At 38.2% G+C, this 23306-nt stretch overlaps 1 protein-coding gene across 1 annotated transcript; it reads right to left on the minus strand.

Annotated features, from left to right (window-relative positions):
* Window positions 1-6778: 6778 nt before the first annotated feature.
* On the minus strand, window positions 6779-23057 carry slc6a5 (solute carrier family 6 member 5). Its single transcript, XM_067401181.1, has 15 exons — window positions 22626-23057; window positions 21181-21328; window positions 20571-20702; window positions 20249-20422; window positions 19315-19462; window positions 19090-19222; window positions 17399-17533; window positions 17096-17199; window positions 13288-13412; window positions 13012-13124; window positions 10956-11087; window positions 10575-10674; window positions 10184-10284; window positions 9855-10022; window positions 6779-6937 (listed from the first exon to the last, which is right to left on the minus strand). The coding sequence occupies exons 1-15, from the start codon at window positions 23055-23057 to the stop codon at window positions 6779-6781; spliced, it is 2304 nt and encodes a 767-aa protein (XP_067257282.1).
* Between the last annotated feature and the right edge of the window lie 249 nt (window positions 23058-23306).

Raw genomic sequence — 23306 nt, forward strand, 5'->3', positions numbered from 1 at the left:
AAAGTATTCTGGTTCAAACTTCAAAACTGTTCTGCTCCAGTTCTTGTAGCTTCAGCTGAATAATAAAAAAACAACAACAACAAAAAAAACTAAAATTCTAATAATGGGAGAAACATATCAGGATACTTTAAATATTCAATGTGCTTAAAATCATATTTTAATAGATGTTTAATATTCTATCATTAAAACATTTTTCCAGCCCAAAACAGAGAATGTGAACTACACAGAATTAACATATTCACAATCAAAGGAAAACTAAGAGATTAAATAAAAAGATCATGGATATACATAGCTGGGAGACACCAAGAGAATTACTGGATTTGTAATGATCATTTGAAATGATTTCATCTGCTTCTTCCGGTAATGCGTATGTGGGGTACTGCAGCACTGTTTATCATATTAGATACATATGTGTGTTGGAAGTTGTTATAATGCTACTCTGCATTCGCTCAGCAGCTAGATAACTGTTGCACACTGCAGTAAGCTACATCAATATCGGGCATGGTAAAACATGGTACTCGCGGTAAATTAAGAAAACGAGATTTAAACAATAAGACTTACTGTGTTGAGCTATATAACATGATTAGATATTTGTTTGTGAACATATCAAAACAATTGCAGTCTACAGTCTAATAAATCAAGGGTAACGCCGGTATGATGTCATTAATAAGCGACACACGGACAAGGTCTATGTCCTGGTTAAAATTGCTTATTTCTGTAGATTTAAACATTCTTGGAAACATTTGGGATAATGTTAGTACACATGTCAACAAATATGACATTGTTCTGGTGTTTAATCCAAAAATCTTACATATTGTGGCTTTAATTGTGAAATATCTTACAAAGAAATGACCTACAGTATAATCAATTAAAAGAATATATTTATTTGACAATTAAAATGCAAAATGGCAGTTCTGACTTTTATAATTTACTGTATAAAACAATCAGCAGTGTTATGATCAATTGACAATATTTCTTGTTTCAAATGCCTTAAAGGGATAGTTCACCCAAAAATGAAAATTTGATGTTTGTCTACTTAACCCCAGGGCATCCAAGATGTAGATGACTTTTTTTCTTCAGTCGAACGCAAATTATGATTTTTAACTACAACCGCTGCCGTCTGTCAGTCAAATAATAGCAGTGATTGGGAACTTGAACAATAAGAGTCGAAAAAACTTCCATAGACAAATCCAAATTAAAACCTGCAGCTCGTGACGGCACATTGATGTCCTAAGACACGAAACGATCGGTTTGTGCGAGAAACCGAACAGTATTTATATAATTCTTTACCTCTAATACACCACTATGTCCAACTTCGTTCAGCTTCCGGCTAGTGAGGTCGGATCGCGCTCTGACAACGGAAGTGATGTCTCGCGCTCATTGAAGTATATGGGCGAGACATCACTTCCGTCTTCAGAACGTGTTTTTTGACCTCACTAACAGGAAGCTGAACGAAGTTGGACATAGTGGTGTATTAGAGGTAAAAATTATATAAATAATGTTCGGTTTCTTGCACAAACCGATCGTTTCGTCTCTTAGGACATTAATGTGTCGTCACGAGCCGCAGGTTTTAATTTTGATTTGTCTAAGCAAGTTTTATTTACTGTTATAGTTGAAGTTCCCATCCACTGCTATTATTTGACTGACAGAGGGCAGCGGTTGCAGTTAAAAATCATAATTTGCGCTCGACTGAAGAAAAAAAGTCACCTACATCTTGGATGCACTGGGGGTAAGCAGATAAACATCAAATTTTCATTTTTGGGTGAACTATCCCTTTAACTAGTTCTTGATCAACTAGTTTTCTGATAAAAACACTCAAAAGTAGGAGGGCAAATTGCTTATAAAAAATGGATGAAAAATATTTGACAGATTTCCTCAATGTGCATTATCAAAGATATTTCTGTTAACACTTATTGGTATGGGATTTCTTTTAAAGCTTGTAAAGGTGCTTTCTCTACATAGACATCCCACTTACTGGCATTAAAATTGCAATATTTCGTCTTTCTTGCATCACCCAATGTCATGCGTGAGTTATGTGTGCACGTGTGTTACAACTCGATATTACTCAAAAAACCTCAGGCATATAAGAACACAACTGGAGTTGAAAACATTAACATTTATTTATTGATTAAGAGGTTATACATTTTATGATAAATATGGTCTTTTATTGTATTATTGGCAAAGATACTATGATTCAAATTGCATTTCTATACATAAATACAAAATCTGAGGTAGGGCCTCAAGGATTAATGACATTTAAAATAAATTATGCCTTTTCATATATGTTTATTTTCCTCTTTTTATACGTTTTTACTTTTTTTTTTTTTTGTCTGGCACAGGATTCAAAATCTAGATATTTTTCATATTTATACTCTACAATTCAACTCAAATGATGCCATGATCTGTTGGAGGTACATATCTGTATCCATAGGCAGATTTCCCTCATGTAAAACACACAGAAAGATATGACATTACCCAAGTAATAAGAAATTTTACCTATGCTCCGATAGGTCCACAGTAAAGTGCCAAATGACACGACATACATTACAATATAGACTGACCACATAATGACTGATTGGAAGCTACTCTGTATCATTATTCTGAAATACATATATATATTTATTACCAGAGGACATCTATAAGGCCAAAGGTTACCTGAAGATGTCATAACATATTGGCACACATCAATAATGAAGGATGAGTGGCAGTATCTCAGTCTCCTAAATACACAGAATAATATATTTAATTTCTTCATATTTATATATAGGATATTTGTATATATATATATATATGTATACATATATGTCTTTTTCATTTAGAATATATGTTCTTTTTAAGCTTTTTTCAGAACCCTTTGAGAAGTTCTCCTTCTTTGGTTGCCTACTGCCCAGTGTCGCCCTGTAGGTAGGAAAAGGTGGTAAACTCAGCTGCAGCTGCTAAGTGAGGGACACATTCGAGAAAAGGAGCATAAAGGGGAAGCATACATGGACAAATAATCCACAGCAACACAAACAGCACATGCAAGACCGTTACCTATTAATTTTTTTTCCCACAGATTACGTGTTACTTGAAGGGGTTGTAACAATAGCTCTCGGACAGACGTACAGTAACACAAGGACTAACAGAAATTCCATCCAGAACCTCAAATATTACAACAATGATCACAGCAGCCGTATACAATTAACGTGTGCTTTGTGTACTGTTTGTTTGTGCTACATAACCTGGAGCTTCTGTTCAAGTAAAAAGCACTCAGCTCTTGCATACAAATTTAACCAAGCCCTATGAGGACCTCAAACTGACTGCCAGGCTGCATTTGACCACGTCTGGATGGTTGGACAAATATAAATCTAAACATTAAGCGCTGCATATTATTCCACACATCCACACACACACACATATACTACACAGAGAGTAAGATTAAACATGTATCAGAAAAAGCATCTCTTTTGTGGCACTAACATACTGAGGAACACCTTTTTTCTTTTTCTGTTTTATAAATGCTCTATATAATCAAGGTGATTAGTGTAGTATCTGCATATTACATGGCTTTTGAAACACATCACTCCCAGGCAAAGTTATTATTCTCAGTGTTATTATTTGCATTGCGTGGGCAGTGTGGTTCGCTTCACTTGTAGTAGTACTAACTAAATCACTACTAATCGTATAGGTATACATACAGTAGAACTAACAAAAAAGTAGTACTTGTCTTTTCATTTAGGCTTTTTATCAATGATGTGGTGGTGGAAAGCAACCACATATTTTTGCGTGATGTTTAATCAAAGTGCTTTTTGTACTCAAGTTTGGTCAGCTTTGACCAGCACAACAACTAACCAGAACTAAAAACCTGTTGCCCAAAGCAATACTACAAGAGCATTCTATCTGTAGCCATTATTTACAGTCCAATAGCTAGAAATGGGACACTAATAATACAATGAAGTATTCAAATTGTCAATATATGGCATGATTTTCTGAAAATGTGCACTTTTACAAATCTTATAGGGAATGGGTTTAATGTGAATTACATGCACTGCCCAGGCAAAAAATAAAAAATAAAATAAAAAAAAGTTGCTGTTTAAATAGGCAAATTCTTAAGAGTCAATGACTGGATCATTATTTCAGTGATTATTATGTTTCTAGCATGTTATATGTTTGGCAACAGTTCTTCTAACCATAAATGATGGAGTGTGCAGCTTTTAATTTCTTAAATAACCATGTAGGAAGACGCATCATGGCCATATTCCAGGACGACAATGTCAAGATTCATCAGGCTCAAATTGTGAAAGAATGGTTGGGAGGGAGCATGAAGAATCATGGAAATGTTGTGATGTTTTTCCATCAAGAGGTGCATCAATTTTTGGTCAAGATTTTGTTGACAATGCAAGAGGTAAGCACTCTGTAAAGTCTCATCCAGCACATCCCAAAGACTTTCAATGAAATTAAGGTCTGGACAAAGATGCGCCAAATCATGTGTGAAAAATGATTCTTCATGCTCCTTCCCAACCAATCTCTTTGAGCCTGATGAATCTTTACATTGTCAATGAATATGGCTATAATGTGTCTTCCTACATGGTTAAGAAATGAAAAGCTAAACTCAAAAAAAAAAAAAAAAAAAAAAAAAACTCTACTGTTGTTAGTTTCACTCAAACCATCCTTGTTCACGTTACTTAAAAAACTCATGTAACTACATGAACTTAATTTAAATGAGTTGTTTCTACTAAAAATGAGTATTGTCAGCTTTAGCGTTTGTTAAGTCAACTTAACATTGCTGAGTGAAATACACAAATTAATGTTGACATAACTAACTGGGCAGTTGATCCGTAGTTTCCAGCATGCTTTGCAAGGGACTTCATTAGGAGAGTAAACTTAGGGATTAAAGTGTTATTTTATGCGTTTTTCAGTAAAGGGAAAGATGTTGTTAGTTTAGTTGTTAGTGTTTAATGTTCAGTTATGTTGGACATTTAGAGGAGTTTCTGTAATGTTTTTGAACTTTGTGCTTACCATTATGCAGAAGAGTGCACTCATAAACGCACGTTTATAGGATGCAATTCCTGCTCTCAATTAAATTGAGTTTGTCAGCGAGTTATTTTTTAGTGCATTTTGTAGAGCAAATTGTTAATTTAATAAGGTAAATTAAGTCAATAAATGTATTCACCTCACGTAATAAACTTTTATAAATTTAACATAACATTATTAAGTAAACTGCACATATGAATATTATGTAACAGTAACAAATTCAAATGATTTATTTTTACTGTTATTTGTACAAATTACTCAATATAGTTGTGTGGAACTACTTGACACTGCTTTTTTTAAGTAAATCCAACATTTAATTTTTTTCCATCAATTAGGATTAGAAGAATTGTTCCCAAACATGTAACATGAAACATAATAATCACAGCAATAATGATCCAGTCAGAGGCTCTTAAGTATTTGCCTATTAAAATCCAAACAGTGACTTTTTTTTTTTTTTTTGGCCGGGCAGTGTATAAAGCTTCCACAAATGTGTTCAATGCTAATCCAACATCTAAAAAGGTTGATGGAACGGAGTAATACCTGAGACCCTGTTTCATGAAGACGAACAGACAGACAGAGATGAAAAATGTTTAAAAAAAGGAGTGTGGTCCCCAAGCATCTGTCACAGAAGTTTCCTTTTTTTTCTAATCTATGTATCCTCTGCGAGCAATTGTTGAAAATAGCGTGTCAGCTATGTCAGTGTTTAAACATGTACTTTCTAAAATATACACTTTTCATGAGATGATTGGCTTGCCACACATACCACACCCCTTAGTTTTTCCTCTACTTTTCTTTTGTGTACTCCACTATAACTGTGTACTGCATAAGAATAGGAGGATTCACAAAGTCTATGAACAGATCACAACACATACTTGAAAGCATACTCTAAATATTAGTATACATACATAACTGCTAGTTGGCCGTTGAGTACTACTCTAAACAACATTGAAAGGTACTATTACAGTTTTGCATGGCTAAATGTTCTTTGAATAAAGGAATGGATCTATACTACTGGAACCTACACTATGAGTTTGGCTTCTATAACACTGTAGAGATATTTCCGACAGGTTAGTAAATTGTTAGAAAGAGTAGGATAGCTTATAATTCACAGAGACTGAAATGTGCTCACTTCCCTCCATAATGTAGTATTAATACGCACTATACTATGCAGTATTTTATAAATAGAGGAAGTCTGAGGCACAAGGTACAGCTATAAGTGGACACAAGTGGAGAGCGATAGTACGATGACAGAAAAGAGTTTGAGTTCTCTGTGCACTACTCAGCGGTTTATCTCATTTGTGTTTGCTACATTTAAGAGATGACAAGCAAATAGACAAGAAATATAAATGTTGTTCTCCTCATTTTTTCTTTTTAACATCAGCAGTTGCTTCAGAATGAAGAAAAATAAAAAAAACCACTGCATGATGCACAATCAGTCAAATATTGCCTCAACAGTTGCAACTGCATCATTATATTGCCTCTGAGAAAAAGGTTCGGCTGGGATCGGTGTATCAGAATGTGCATGAAAGACCTCCAATGTCAGAATGACTGTGAATAATAATTCAGAAAAAACAAAATCATAGGGAGTTGTCTGTGCTTTCCACCTGAAAGACCCCTCTAAAAGTGCCAGAAGAGGGGGGGATATGGCTGAAAGAGAACGCTAAGGAAAAAAGGGGAGGTTGAATGGGCAAAGAGTTTGATGTGAGTGCAGGTCTCACCCTCAGAGGCCTCGGGAAATTTTGCACTCACAGGGAAGTGAGGAGGTTTATTGATATTGGGCTGATAGCTGGAAATCTTTAGGGGGAAGTTTGAGACCAAGGGAGTTGGTGCCCAGCGGATCGATCATGTTCTTGTAGCGTTCACCACGGTGTTTCATCAGGAATGGACCCCAGTCAGGCTGAGGAGAGCAAACCAACTTCAGCCGCTGTGGAAAAAAGACGAGCCATCAGAAATGCATGCTGGGTGCTTGCTTGGTTTGTATCCTATCCTGTAGATATTGACTGAATGGTTTTGTTTGATCTTTCAAAACTCAAAGAAGTTACAGAATTTTATAAAACGATCGAAAACTATTACTTTGATGCATAATTTTTGTTATATTTTTGTATATTGTTTATGCGAATTCCATGTTATATACAGTACAGTCCAAAAGTTTGGAACCACTAAGATTTTTAATGTTTTTAAAAGAAGTTTCGTCTGCTCAACAAGGCTACATTTATTTAATTAAAAATACAGTAAAAAACAGTAATATTGTGAAATATTATTACAATTTAAAATAACTGTGTACTATTTAAATATATTTGACAAAGTAATTTATTCCTGTGATGCAAAGCTGAATTTTCAGCATCATTACTCCAGTCTTCAGTGTCACATGATCCTTCAGAAATCATTCTAATATGCTGATTTGAAACATTTATGATTATTTTCAATGTTGAAAACAGTTGTGTTTTTTTTTCAGGATTCCTTGATGAATAGAAAGTTCAAAAGAACAGCATTTATCTGAAATACAAAGCTTCTGTAGCATTATACACTACCGTTCAAAAGTTTGGGGTCAGTAAGAATTTTTATTTTTTTGAAAAGAAATTAAAGAAATGAATACTTTTATTCAGCAAGGATGCATTAAATCAATCAAAAGTGGCAGTAAAGACATTTATAATGTTACAAAAGATTAGATTTCAGATAAACACTGTTCTTTTGAACTTTCTATTCATCAAATAATCCTGAAAAAAAATATTGTGCACAAATATTTTGTACAATTGTACACATTAAATGTTTCTTGAGCAGCAGATCATCATATTAGAATGATTTCTGAAGGATCATGTGACACTGAAGACTGGAGTAATGATGCTGAAAATTCAGCTTTGCCATCACAGGAATAAATTACTTTGTGAAATATATTCAAATAGAAAACAGTTATTCTAAATTGTAATAATATTTCACAATATTACTGTTTTTACTGTATTTTTAATTAAATAAATGTAGCCTTGGTGAGCAGACAAAACATTAAAAATCTTAGTGGTTCCAAACTTTTGGACTGTACTGTATATCCATGGAGATTTAATTCTAATTTTATAATTATTATGCATGCAAAAGATCTCAAACCACAGGACTAAATATAATACACTATAGTGAAGGCAAAAGGTGGTTAAAATTATGAAAAACTTTGGGATAAAATTTAACCTGTTTCCTGTTAAAAGTGAACCTGAACCTGTCTGTTAAATGTGAATGACTGGTTGTATGATTTATACTGCTGTTATGTTTTGTTGCTATTTTATGTTTGTATGATTTTAGAGTTATATACTATTTATGTACAGCACTTTGGTCCATTCTTATAGTTTTGAAAGTGCTTTAAAAATAAAAGTTGAGTTAAAGGACCTAGACTAAAAATTTTAACCTAACCTAATTACCATAAACTTTTCTTATAGAGTTTACAACACTGACTGCTTTTCAATAACTCTAAAGTAGAAAAGAAAACAACCCAAATGGTTACACTTTATTTTGATAGACATTCTATTAACTATTAATAACTCTCATTAGAGTACTAGTAGACTGTTAGGTTAGGGTTAAGTTGACATGTACTTGCAAAGTTACTTACTAAATTTGCTAAAGTCAGTTAGAATGTCTGTTGGGTATCATAAAAATAAAGTGTTAGAAGATATTAAGCAGTACTAATAGTCTAATGACTGCTAGTGGACAATTAGTTGCAAAGTTACCCATGGGCTGTGTCCGAAAGTTTAAAAATGCTGCCGAGGTGGATGCATTCCAAAGTATGAAGGCATCAAGACACGTCCGAATCCATTGTTAGCTTCACTCCCTGTCTCCTGAGATACCTTCATCTGATCGATTTTTGAAGGCAGCATAGATGTGTCCTTTGCTGCCTTTGATATCTCCACAATCCTGTGCTTTCAGTTGTGTGACAGTTAAAGTTGCCATGAAATCAAAATCGACAATTCTTATTTTTTTTTTACAGAATGTTGCAGTGCTAATAATTTCATTATTTTTTTAAAATAATTTATCTGTGCACATCATTTTTTTTTAATAAAAAAGTTAACTTCTCCTCCCCCTCGAAACAATGTCTGTTCTCTTCATGATGTGTGTCTCAGCAGAGGGGAGGACTATACAGTCAAACCAAAATTTATTCAGAAACCTTGAACATTCATTCATTATTACAGTGTATACACTATAGTTTTTACTGGTCGTCCACTATATGAAGAATTTTTGGGTATAATATGTTACAGTTTAATTTATATTGCTATCCTCACTTACATAAATTAACTATAGTGTCCTGTACTCACTAGTATAAATATATCAAAAATGTCTGAATAATATTTGGTTTGACTGTATATCCTCCACAACTGACTTCAAATTGGAAATCAGATCTGCGTCCATAAAGTTCCTTCATTTCCTACAATCCAAACAATTCCTGAAAGACGAAATCAAGCCCTGCCATACATCTTTAAGCTGTTTCAATCTGATACACATCACAATAGGGAAGAAAACACTTTCGCTTCCGTTTGATGGCAACTTTAAAATAAAGAATCAAAGATGATGTCTGAAAGTTGCAGTTGGTGGTTTTTGACATTTCTAGCAAGAAATTAGTATTGTAGTAATAACATTTTTGCTTAGTTATCACCAAAGCTCTCTCTATTTTGCTGTAGATCATTAAACTGCCTCAGAAGTCTTGTCTGAAATCATTTTCATGAGATACCTTCGCGTGCAAACGTTGCCTGTGAAGTCGGAGGCAAAAAGTCAGTGGCCTAAGCTTCTGGACGCAGCAATAGTTAGTATAATGTCTAAAGTGGACTATTGAAATAAAATGTTACCACCCAAACACCCCTCCTTACCTCAATTAAGGTTCCAGGTGCAAGGTGCATCTTGATAACAAACATAATGGGAATCCATATAACAGAACAGATGACCATAAGCCAGCCGAGGACCATTGACCAGGTCGGATAAGTGTAATCCTCATATGTCATCACCTTCCACTGGTACAGACTAAGTGCCAAAATAAACTAGGGAAAGAGAAAGAGAGAAAGGGTCAGTGGCTGTATTATCCAACAGTTATAGCACTGATGAATGTGTGCATGCATTGGCGTTGGATGTGTGTCACAGGTATCTGCAGGAATGATTATATAAACCCCTGTTTTGTTTCATCTGTATAAGGTGGACATACTGTGAGAATGGTTGGTGTGACAAAAGCCCAGCAGATTCTCCAAAACTTGTTTGGCTGGAACCCAATCATCATCTCGATGTCCTCACAGAACCGTTGTAGACCTGCACCAACAAGAAAGAAAGAAAGAAAGAAAGAAAGAAAGAAAGTCAATATATTGTATGACATATTTATACATCTATATATCTTACACATTTATATAACTAAACTAACTAATAATTGGCTTAGCAAGATTTTTAACTTGAGCACACTCATTGTTGCCTGCCTGCCTGCTTGTTTGTTAGTTTGTTTAGATAGTTTAGTTTGTTTTTCCATTACCTAAAAAAATCAGATCCCTGCTGTGCACTAAAATAAATTACTGAGGCCCTAAAATCTACAGATAAATGAAACTCACCATAAATGTATGAGATTCCAACCAGTTCAAATATGGCAATGATGACCAGAGAGTAAGAGGCTGCATATGTGTCCACCAGCTGAAGCATGTACATACCACTCTGTAGGTGAAAGCACACACACATACACACAATTCAAAATACAAATAGTTATCTAATGAATCCTAATCTAAAAATCACCCAATGAATCACTTTAATAAAAAAAAAAAGACAAATTAACATTCATTCCTGACCATTCCAATTATCTGCTTTAGGAATTCCGTTCCAGTGTGTTTACTTTTCTTATTTACTTGCTTTTATATTATTTAGCAGAGAGCCACTTTAACTAAAGTGTGCTATAAAGGTAAAGGTTTTGCAGTTGGGAATAATAGTAAATGTCCTACCTCAGTGATCATGGGGAAACCCAGCACAAAAAAGGACAAACAGCAAATCAAAGTGAACTGAGGCTTGTGTGTGCGCAGGTACTTGGGGAACTCATCAGAAACAGACGTCACTATAGTTTCTATGGTGGCAAACTAGAGAGGAACCAAAAGGTGATTTAGTTATTTATTTCATTTATTCAGCTATCACATACTGTAAAAAGGATGGATGACATGTCTTCCTTCCACTGTAGAAAAATGAAGCCAAAATATTCCAGAAATGGCGGTTAACATTGTGCCCCGATTACGTCATTCAGAGTCTGCGCAGTAGTGATCGTGAAGTGGAGCCTGCAGTATCCATACTTCCGCAGACTCAATTACAAGCACAGCTGTCAATCATGACATTAAACCCTTTTTTTTTTAGATGGTCCTCACTGCAGAACACAAGATCCAAGGGGCGGAGTTGGCTCTAGATCCAACTCCTCCCACTTTACATATCTCTAAACCTACCCGTCTCTGCTCCCTGATCTAAAGCTACCCATCTCCCCCCCTTTGAATCTGGATCCAACTCCTCCCACTTTACATATCCCTTAACCTACCCGTCTCCGCCCCCTGGATCTCGAGTGTTCTGCTATAGAGTACCCCAGTGATGACGTGTTTTGTAGGCCAACCCGGATGTTAGCGGTGCACGGGTTCCCTCGATTGAAAGCCTATGCATTTTTCCCATAGACTTTTGGAAAATCGCAGAAAATAAGCTCTGTGTTTAACAAAGGGTTATGACACTTACACGTTTTGTCTATCAAGATAATCTTTACAAGTTAACACATCATTTATAGATTTTGAAGCCTAAATAAAGTCGTCAGATATAAAAGGCTAACAGTAGGCTATAAATGGACTACAGCACATCATGGTCGCGGATCAACGTCGTCACCACCAAGCTTCCTCAAACTTTATTTAGAAAACAACTTTATTTATAAACATGCTCGCTGATTATGATCTGCGCTGTGTAATGAATACTTATCCACTTTTTCATGAGAAATGCTGTCCAAATGTCCCGTTTTTAATGATGACGTCTAAAGTCCCCACCACAAAGGAAGTAGTCCCTTTTAGCAATTTGTTAGCAACTGCCGATTTTAAGACATAGTAAAAGTTTAAAAAATCACAAGTGGGTTATAACTGGTGTGTTTTATGTCATAGCTCAAAACGTGAAAGTATTTAGAGGCTTTGTTAACCACAGACCTTATTTCAGGCGATTTAGCAAAAACCCATTCAAAAAAACCCATAGACTTTACGGCGTTGGAACCGGAAGTCCTAAAATGCTAACTCGCTTACGGGTTTTGCCTACAAAAATGCGTCATCCACTCTATGAGGGGCTACTGCTTTTTTATAACATCAAAATAAATGGCCACTAAAAATGAAAAAACTTTTGATGCATTTTGGCCATTCATTTACACGACAACAGCATTTTGGGGGCCTGAAAACGCTGACTTTTGAAAAGGGGTTTCAAAGAGCAAGTTTTTGAAAATGATACTATTATTGTCCCCATGTAAACTTCAAAAACGTGAATTTGTGAAAATGGTGATGTCATGCGCATGTGTGTTACGTGTTCAATTCTATAGGCACGTGGTGTTTCTTTACAAAGTGACATCGCCAACTACTGGCCTGGCATGAATAATACAACATTTTAGCTGTTTTCACGGATACGTGTGAACAGGGACAATTTTAACAACGTTGTCGTCTGTACATGAAAAATGCAAAGAAAAAAATTTCAGTTTTTAGTACATCATTGTCGTGTAAACGTACCGTAAGTAAAACAAAACTTATTGGAAAAACAAACACTTGAACATACATCAACGTGATAAGAACTACCAAAAATGACAGAAACCAATTTTTTTTTAGTTTGGCTAGTGTCCCATTCGATTACATGGAGAAGGCAGGATTTATGACATATACTGCAGCCAGTCACCAGGGGGCAACCGAAATGTTTTGGCTTCACTTTTCAGGACATGTGTGACACACTTGAGCTATCACATAACAACTGAAGAAAAAACTGTAAATCAAGATTCATTACTGCCATTACCATAGTATCCAGACCAAGCGTAAGCAGCATGAGGAAGAAGATGATGGCCCAGAAAGGTGACAAAGGCAGCCTGGTCAGAGCCTCTGGATACACCACAAACGCAATTCCTGGACCTACAAAAAGAGCATATTTACAAACCAGACTGATCGAAAGCCTTTTAGATCTGATAATAGTGGAAACAATGTGATGAGCTTTATATATTTCCAATTACACCAACACCAAACATCTGATCATAGTTCATAATAGCTTACCAACCACAAACACATGCACATGTACCTTCATCTGCCACACTCTCGATGGGAACTTTGAGCTCATGAGCCATGAAGCCAATAACCGAAAAAATGACAAAACCAGCAAAAATACTGGTGGCACTGTTAGTACAGGTCACAATGAGAGTATCCCTAAAAAACAAAAGAGACAGAGCGCATGATGTCATTTTAAATCATAAATAATATTAATAACACATAGATCAGATTTTGAGTAAAAGCATCTATTGAATGTTTACATTTCCTTGGGCAGACAGTTTTGCAATATTAGTTTTAAAATGATAATAGTTATCCTGTTTTTGTTGGTTAAAGAGACTCGTTTGTTTACATTCTATAATTCAGATGTTCTCTCAGATGACTCTTGTTTATTCATTACTGTCATGATCACCGTTTGTTCCTGTCAGTTCCCGGACTACATCTCCCATCATCCTCTCTGCCACTCACCTGCACACACTTCACACTAATCACTTATCACCACACCCAGCTGCAGCTCATTACACGGACTATAAAAGACTCATACACACACCACCTCACTGCTAGGTCTTGTTTTCACTTGTGTTACACTTCCAAGCGTTTCTCCTGTCTCTCTGTCTGTTCCGGTTCCCGTTACTGATCCCCGTCTGGTTCTATTGTTCTGTGATTGATCGCTGCCTGCCTTTTGACTACTGCCTGTTATCTGACTACGTTCCTGCCTGTCTCTGATGTTCCTGTTTGCCCCGTTTGACCATGCCTGTACGACCACGCTCAACATTTAATAAAGCTTTGCATATGGATCTCACTCTGAGTCCCGCCTTCGTTACAGAAGACCTAGCCACATCAAGATCCAGCAGCTTTGTTGGGCGTCCTAGTCCCAGCATGGATCCTGCAATGCGCCTTGTAGGCCTTCGTCAAGGTAACTGCACCCTGGAGGCACATATTCAGATATTCTTGGACATTTCTCATTTTTCTGATTTACCGGACTGTGCCCTGATTGACTTTTTTGCCCATGGACTAAACGAACCTCTTAAGGGGTATTTAATCGCTAATGGTCCCCGAGGGACGTTTATGGAATTCTTGGACTTTGCCCTGCTTACCGTTGGTTCACGTTTTACTGTGGGTGTCGCGGAGGAACGTGAAACCTCGTCTCCTCATGTAATGGCGGCTACCACAACAACACTAAGTCAAGTCTCCGCTGATCGCCCAGAGCAACGTCAAGTCTCCGCTGATCGCCCAGAGCAACGTCACGCCTTCGCTGATCGCCCAGAGCAACGTCACGCCTTCGCTGATCGCCCAGAGCAAAGTCACGTCGCCGCTGATCGCCCAGAGTCACGTCAGGTCTCTAGATCAGTCCGGGAGCGGAGAGTGTTGCGTTCCAGTGTGACCGATCCACCGTTGATTTCAGTCGAGCAGCTGGCATCCCCAAGTCTCCGTCGGCCGCTTCGCTTTCAAGCCCGGTGGCCGCTTCGCTCTCAAACCCGGTGGCCGCTTCGCACTCAAGCCAGCCGACCGCTTCGCACTCAAGCCCGCCGGCCGCTTCGCACTCAAGCTCGCCGGTTTCAGCGCTCTCAAGCTCGCCGGTTTCAGCGCTCTCAAGCTCGCCGGTTTCAGCGCTCTCAAGCTCGCCGGTTTCAGCGCTCTCAAGCTCGCCGGTTTCCAGCGCTCTCAAGCTCGCCGGTTTCCAGCGCTCTCTCAAGCTCGCCGGTTTCAACGCTCTCAAGCTCGCCGGTTTCAACGCTCTCAAGCTCGCCGGTTTCTACGCTCTCAAGCTCGCCGGTTTCAACGCTCTCAAGCTCGCCGGTTGCTATGGACTCTCGTTCGCCTATTGCAGTGGACTTAAGCACCCTGGACGCGATGGACGAAATGGCTGCTTTGCCAGTGCCCACGGGCAAGATGGCCGCCCCTGCGGTGCTCAAGGATGCAGGGGTTGTTCCAGCCATTGAGTCCGCTCCATCCAGTGAGTCCGCTCCAGCACAGCCTGCTCTCCTGGTCTGTCCTGTCTTGGCCCAGAGGGCTGTGCTCACCTTTTATGTCTTGGCTGTCCTACGTGCGTTGAGGAACTCAAGCTCTATTGCCGTCCCGGAGCAGCCCGAGTCCGCTGCCGTCCCGGAGCAGTCCGAGTCCGCTGCCGTCCCGGAGCAGTCCGCTGCCGTCCCGGAGCAGCCCGCTGCCGTCCCGGAGCAGCCCGAGCCCGCTGCCGTCTCGGAGCTGTCTGCTCTCCTTGATACGGCCACGGAGGCCGTTACCGAGCTGCCTGCTCTCCTTGATACGGCCACGGAGGCCGTCACCGAGCTGGCCGCTCACCCTGATACGTCTGCCCTGCTGCCGACGCCACCCAAACTCCTTGCCCACGAGCCCGCTACGGACCACGCTGAAATCCCCAAGAACTTTTTGGGGGGGGGCAGGATACCTGAGGGTGGGGAGCTTGTGGGTGGGGACCTTGCCTGGTCACTGCCGTCATCGGCCTTTGCACTGTTATGGCCACCCATGGACTGTAGCCCACTATGGCCATTAATGGATTCTGACCCACCGTGGTCATTCACGGACTCTGTCTCGCCGTGGCTGCCCAAGCCACCTGACCTGCCATGGCTGCCTGAGCCACCTGACCTGCCGTGGCTGCCCGAGGCTCCTGACCTGCCGCGGCTGCCTGAACCACCTGACCCGCCGTGGCTTCCTGACACACCTGACCTGCCGTGGCCGCCCGAGCCACCTGACCCGCCGTGGCCGCCCGAGGCTCCTGGATCTGCATTGGGGACCCCGTTTCTGTCTGCATGCAGGTCTCCAATGCACCCACCCTCCCTCCCTAGCTGTTCCTTTTACGCCGCGAGGATGCGCCTTCCGGGAGGGGGGCGTTATGTCATGATCACCGTTTGTTCCTGTCAGTTCCCGGACTACATCTCCCATCATCCTCTCTGCCACTCACCTGCACACACTTCACACTAATCACTTATCACCACACCCAGCTGCAGCTCATTACACGGACTATAAAAGACTCATACACACACCACCTCACTGCTAGGTCTTGTTTTCACTTGTGTTACACTTCCAAGCGTTTCTCCTGTCTCTCTGTCTGTTCCGGTTCCCGTTACTGATCCCCGTCTGGTTCTATTGTTCTGTGATTGATCGCTGCCTGCCTTTTGACTACTGCCTGTTATCTGACTACGTTCCTGCCTGTCTCTGATGTTCCTGTTTGCCCCGTTTGACCATGCCTGTACGACCACGCTCAACATTTAATAAAGCTTTGCATATGGATCTCACTCTGAGTCCCGCCTTCGTTACAATTACATTAGTCTCAACAAAACTTTTATGTAATCAACGTACACTAGCGTTCAGATGTTTAGGATCAGTAATATTTTTTTAATGTTTTTGAAAGAAGTCTCTTATGCTCACCAAGGCTGTATTTATTTGATCAGACATACAGTAAAAACAGAAATATTGTGAAATATTATTACAATTTAAAATAAGTGTTTTCTATTTAAATATTATGTTCAAATGTTGTTTATTGCTGTGATGCAAAGCTGAATTGTCAGCATCATTACTCCAGTCTTCAGTGTCACATGATCCTTCAGAAATCATTATAATATGGTGATTTGGTGCACAAGAAACATTTATTATTGTTATTATTATCAATGTTAAAAAAGCTGTGCTGTTTCATATGTTTAAGGAAACTATGATCCATTGTTTCAGCATACATTTACAAAGCTTATTTTCTCTTATTTTATATAAGTAGAAATCTTTTGTAACAATTATACATTTCTTTACCTTCCACTTTGATCAATTAAACGTGTCCTTGCTGAATACATATACACCTCAAACGTACAATCAGTGACAGTGCTGGTTACCTGTAACAGTTGTTATGGAACTTATTGTAGGATGACAGGGTTATAAGACCACCCCATGCTGCAGACAGAGAGAAGAAGATCTGGGTAGCAGCATCTTTCCAAACCTTGAGTTGAAGTGAAAGACAGAAAGAAACATAAAGAAAAAATTATAATAAATAGACGAAATCCAATATAGGGTCCTAGCACTTTGGTGCGAGGGCCCTAATGAGATTGAATCTAGAGGAAAGTACATCAAAGAGAAAACATTTGACCATCAAATATAGTGAATAAAAATAATAAAATATACACCATTCTTTTTATTACCTTGGAATCATTGAGTTTTTCCCATTTGGGTGTTATGAAGTAAAGGATCCCAGAACCGGCCCCAGGGAGAGTGACCCCTCGGATCAGCAGGATGACCAACACCACGTAAGGGAACGTGGCAGTGAAATACACCACCTGAAAACAAGAAAAATAGCTTTGTGAAAGACCAACAAACATCAACACATATACAGTGAATAACAATGATTTAATCAAAGAGATTACTAGTAACCTATTTAGTAGCTTATCTAGTAGTTTATGCCCCTAAAGCTTCTGCCAACCTTTTGTTTGTCTTACAGCCTTATCTAATATTCATCTTATATCCAATCTAATTCATCTAATATTTCTTTTGCCAAATTTTAAAAAACACATTTAAAAATGTGGGTTATTTCTACTTAAAGGTGCTCTAAGCGATCCTGGGTGGAGTAACTTCCTGTTGACGTCGAAGTGTTGTCAAACAAAACGGAGGCTAGCTAGACCCTCCCTCCCCATCCCCTTCGTGCTTCCTGAAACAGTCATGAAAGCGCTTTTAAAATCATTCTTGTCGGTTATTGGCTGGAGCATGTTTATTATGATTCGTGGTCCAGGCTGCACCAGGTAGTTTTTGTTTCCGTTTTTGGAGCTTGTGGCGACTACAAAGACCGTGTTTTTTTTACAGTGTGTTCAGGGGACAGGCAGCTAGTGGATAGTGTTTGCTGTATGTAACAAAAATGTTTTGGCCTAAAAACGCGAGACATCGCTTAGAGCACCTTTAATTACTCACAGTTTTAGTACTGTCTAATAGGAACTGTCTAATGTTTCCACCAAGTGATTGTTATATTACTTAATTTATCCTCATTTTTTAAGAGGGAGACTCCCAAAGAAAGAGACTCTGCTAATAAATATAATTAATTACAAAAACTGACTTGTCTTGACACCCAAATTCACCAATAAATCACACAAATGGCTATTGAAACCTTAATAATAGCAGGCATTTTTATGTAAAGTATAAGATCAGGGGTTAGTAAGAAGTTGCTAAAAAAGTTTTTTTTAAAGAAATTTATTTATTTATTCAGCAAGGATGCATTAAATTGATCAAAAGATACAGTAAAGACATTTATAATGTTACAAAAGATTTTCATTTTAAATAAATGGCTTTTTTTTTTTTTTACTTTCTATTCATCAAAGAACCCTAAAAAATGATCATGTCTCCACAAAGATAATCAGCACAATTGTTTTCAACTTTGATAATAATAAGAAACATTTCTTGAGCAGCAAATCAACCTATTAAAAAGATTTCTGAAGGATCATGTGACACTGAAATTGAAAATTCAGATTTACCATTACAGGAATAAATTACATTTTAAAATATATTAAAACGGAAAACACTTATTTTTCACTGTTATAAAATTTTACAATATTACAGTTTTTACTGTATTTTTCATCAAAGAAACAGCCTTGTTGAGCAATAGAGACTTTTTTAAAAAAAATATTTAAAAATCTTACCGACCCCAAAGTTTTGAACAGTAGTTCCTGAAAAGGTCATTAGCTGATTTGTATTTTATCTTTAAAGAGGATGATAGACTAGATTTGCCTTCCAACAAAGGAACTGGGCTTTGTATAGGATCAGAATGAGGCCTGCTGTAGGCTTCTCTTTTAACATAGTTCCTGTAAATGAGAAATAAGGAGAGAAAATAGTCAGCCTATTTTCTTACCTTCCCTGAAGACTTGATCCCTTTAGCCAAAGAGGCATAAACAATAAGCCAAGCCAGGAAAAGGCAAGCAGCCAAGGGCCAACGAATATCACCGGGGTATTCAATACCCTTGGAAATATGCAACACATTATACCTATCAAGAAAGCAGAAAGATTCACATACATTTACAAAATTAAACATAAAACACCTTTAAACACTGACGGATAGATAGAAAGGCACACTTACTTGAAATACTCCTCACTAGGGCTGACATAGGTTTTATTGTCCATTGTTACATTTAACAGTTTACTTAAATTCCCGACAGCATTTGCAGATAAACAGAATGTAGTGTTCTTGACTGACGTGATGTTTCTGTCCCTTAGTATACAGGTGTCTGGCCAGAAGAAACAATGACAGAACTTGGAATGAACGTGAAAAATGTTCCTGTTTTTCATCGTCATTCACTGCCTAAATTAAAAAACATTCTAAAACAATTTAAGTCCAAGAAATCAATCAAACGTCGCACAAATACCCATTTCACACACATCTAAAATACTGTCTTTGATTCACGTGCAGGTTTAGTAGCGCTACTCAAACAAGCCACGAGGTGGCAGTGCATCTCACTGCGGCACTGCACCAACTCTTACAGTAAATTTGTCAAGCAAGCAGATTTTCTGCTGAATTCACCAAAAGCACGACATTGAGAAAAGCGTTTAAAAACAAATTACAGCGTAAAATGTTAAATAATTCAATCAAATGCATAATAAAACACTTTTTATTCTAATTAGATTAGATTTTTAAGCATAAAAAACATTTTTTTCACAATCACATTTCAATGTGACACAAATATACTAAATAAAAAAATAAAAACGCCAAATCTATTTGTATTGTATGATTATAAAATGCAAGATTTTACAGTTTGTGTAGCAGACAAAAAATAAATGAATAAATCTGGCAAGTCATCAAATAAGAACTTTTGGTGAAATGAAAAAAGCACAGTTGCGTTTGGGGTGTAAAGAGGGAAACTGAATAACCTAAATTAAGTGGTAGGCTACTTAATTCCTGAAATACAGGTTGCGCATTGCGCATTTTAGTTAGAAAAAAGAAGGGGGACTGTGGGGGGTGGACTCAGAGAGAGAGAGAGAGAGAGAGAGAGAGAGATAAAGACGCTCATCCTTACCCAAAAGCAGCATGTCTTTGTCTTTGCACTCGATGGTGTTCCATTCATTTTTACAGGTGGCCCATGGCAGTGACTCCTTCAACGAAGCGAACAGGTAGTACAATGTCCAGCACATAATAATATTATAGTATATGGCTATCAAGACAGATATTATCAACATGGCAATCCCGCAACCTATAATAACAAAATGAAAACCAGATAATAGAAATTACACTTAAAGCAGGCGGAAAGTCGATTACCATTTCACTGGAAACACTAATATAACACAAACAGTGCTCGTCATATCTGAGGATCAGAAGTTAATAAAGTTACGTCAGTTTACCTTGTAGAGCTGGAATCGCTTTCCATACTGACACCGGGCCTTGGCTGGCGAATTGACCCAACGACACCTCCATCAAAAATATAGGGATACCGGCGAGGCCTAACATAATTAGGTAAGGTATCAAAAACGCACCTAGAGAAAGAGAGAGCAGCTGCTATTGGACAAAAGTCAGGACTCATCTTGAACAAATTCCCAAAGTTTAGTACCCGCTATTTTTAAATGTGAATTTTAATTTGTTTTGGCATTAAAGTAAACACATAATAATATTTTCATAAGAGTACTTTATTTTATTGCAATTAGATAATTTTAAATAAATACAATAAATATACTAAAAGATAATGAAAATAAATATGACATTAATTATAGGCTACACTTTTAATGTGTGCGAATAATACCTAAAATAATCTTTCGCCTTATAATTCGTACTCTAAAATGGAATCCCTGTAACCATAAAACGAATTTTTAATTTATAACAAAAAAAAAAATTAATTGCTTCTAACGAAAGTTTACGTTACTAACGGACATTCAAACGAATAGTTTTCGATTTTAAAAAACGATTTGTACAAGCACAAAAATAGTTCTCGCGTGTTGTCTCTTAATTATTTCTCACCTCCACCATTCTGGAAAGCAAGATATGGGAATCTCCACACATTTCCCAACCCCACGGCATATCCCACCATGGACAGAATAAAATCCAGTTTGTTGGACCAGTTCCCCCGGGCCTTATTCTCATCTCCTCCCGCATCATCGTCATCATCCTGGAAGAACAGTCCACTAAGTGTTTAGTATTATCGGCTGTGGGCTGTTAATAGATATTCAATCATGACAATCATCATCAGGTCAATACAATTATACATGTATTAACATTTCATCACTTAAAAAACAAATAGCCTACACAGATGCTTCCCCAACAACTTTTTGTGCCGTTTCAGTGACCTGGGAATAAATGGGTCGCCCTTGGCTCTGATGAAAAACCCCAATGGGAATTGTCCCATAAGCAGATTCTTATGTAACACATTATCCTGCTATACAACCAGCCATCAGAAACCAGTCTCTGGGGACGATAAAGCTCATACACGCAGAGCTCAGCAGCTTCATTTCCAATCAGAAAGCAAATGTTGTGACTCTTGATCTGCGGGTTTTGTTTCAGAGGCAGTGCAGCAGTATCCTACAGCATTTCATGTATTCAGATCCTTGACACGTTTGTGAAATCTGCTGTAATCATTGTGCTGTCAGAAATAATCACTATCAGTGTTCAAATCTTTCCAGACTGGAAGCAGATTTCGTTTCGCTGTCCACTTTCGAGAGACTAAAGAACAACGTCCTTCTGTCCAAAACACTTATTCTAATAAGAGAACCGTGTCTCACATCTTTAGTTTTCCACACTTAGAATACAAAACCAAACTAATAGCCTACTATCTTACATCATAAAAAAGTGCAAATTATAGGCTACGAAAGTGAAAACAAAAGGTTCAGGGGTCTTAAAGTAAATATTCTTTTATCATACATAACGATAAAATACTACAAGTTCATCACAGCGAATATTGTACATGTCGCTAAAATCAAATAGAGTCCAGCAAATAGATTTCGGCTAGGAGGTTACCATAGCAACAATAAGCTGCCCCAAATAACCGTCGTTACTTACCGCAAAGTGTAGATTTAAACGAAACAATAAAAAACTATATTTTTAAGGCTTACTGTGCTTGTGGTGGCACCAAATGACAGAACTTCTATAAGCTATTATCATTTCTTTTTTTTTTTAAATCATTATTAGGTTATTTTAAACCGAAAAATCGCAGCAAATGAGTTCAATTAGGTAAGTTCTCGCAAACATCTCAACATTTAAACTGTAACGGAAGGAACGGATAAAGCAGCAACTTGATTGTAGCAGTTCATTTTGCTCAACAATGCAACAAAACAAAACAAAAAAAAACAAAACAAAAAAAAAAACATCACAGCTTTCTTTTGCTCAAGACTCTCCCCGTTTGAAAGCTTTGTGCTCAGGGGTGATTGGCTGATTCTACCCTATTGAGACGTTCATTTGTAACCACTTACCCCGGTCACCGTGCCAGGCAGAACAGATGTATTGCCATCTGTACCCAGTATGATGGTGGTCTGGCTCATGGAGGTCCAGTCACCGGTGGTGTTGTTATGCTCCGCCGCGATCCTTACAGCACTTTGATTGTTAGACATGAAGTCCGACGTGGCTTTACCGGTCGAACCATCCATTTTACCGGCGGAATCCTTGCGCGCGGCAGAATTAACGGGAGCAAACGTGGGTCCAGGTGCGGCGTTTTTAAACGTCCCGTATGCTTTATTGGCTTCCATTTCGCACGGTTTATTTTCCGAGGGACAAAAAGTTTTCCGTTCGTTTACAGGCGGCGGTTGGGGCACCGGGTTGCCGTTCTCCGGTTTGTTATTAGTTGTAGCTCCAACCGCTCCCCCCGACGGCTGGGGCGGAATACTGTTTGACGGCTGTCTCAACATTTCCCCGTGTTCGGAAAAATCCTGCAACGTTAAAACGTTAAATACACATTAGACAGAAGCAGAATAATTGCTATTTCACACCTACAATAACCCAACATTTTATACAAATCTACCCACAGGCAGCACAGCAAAATATTCACGCTTACATACTATAACTTCTGCAACGTGTTTTTTTGCTAGATCGATTGTCCGCTCCACTTCTTTGATTTTCAGCTCACGGACGGTCGCTGTTTGCTTCTTGCTTTTACC

This window comes from Chanodichthys erythropterus, chromosome 11 (genome assembly GCF_024489055.1).
Source record: "Chanodichthys erythropterus isolate Z2021 chromosome 11, ASM2448905v1, whole genome shotgun sequence".
Taxonomy (NCBI): Eukaryota; Metazoa; Chordata; class Actinopteri; order Cypriniformes; family Xenocyprididae; genus Chanodichthys; species Chanodichthys erythropterus.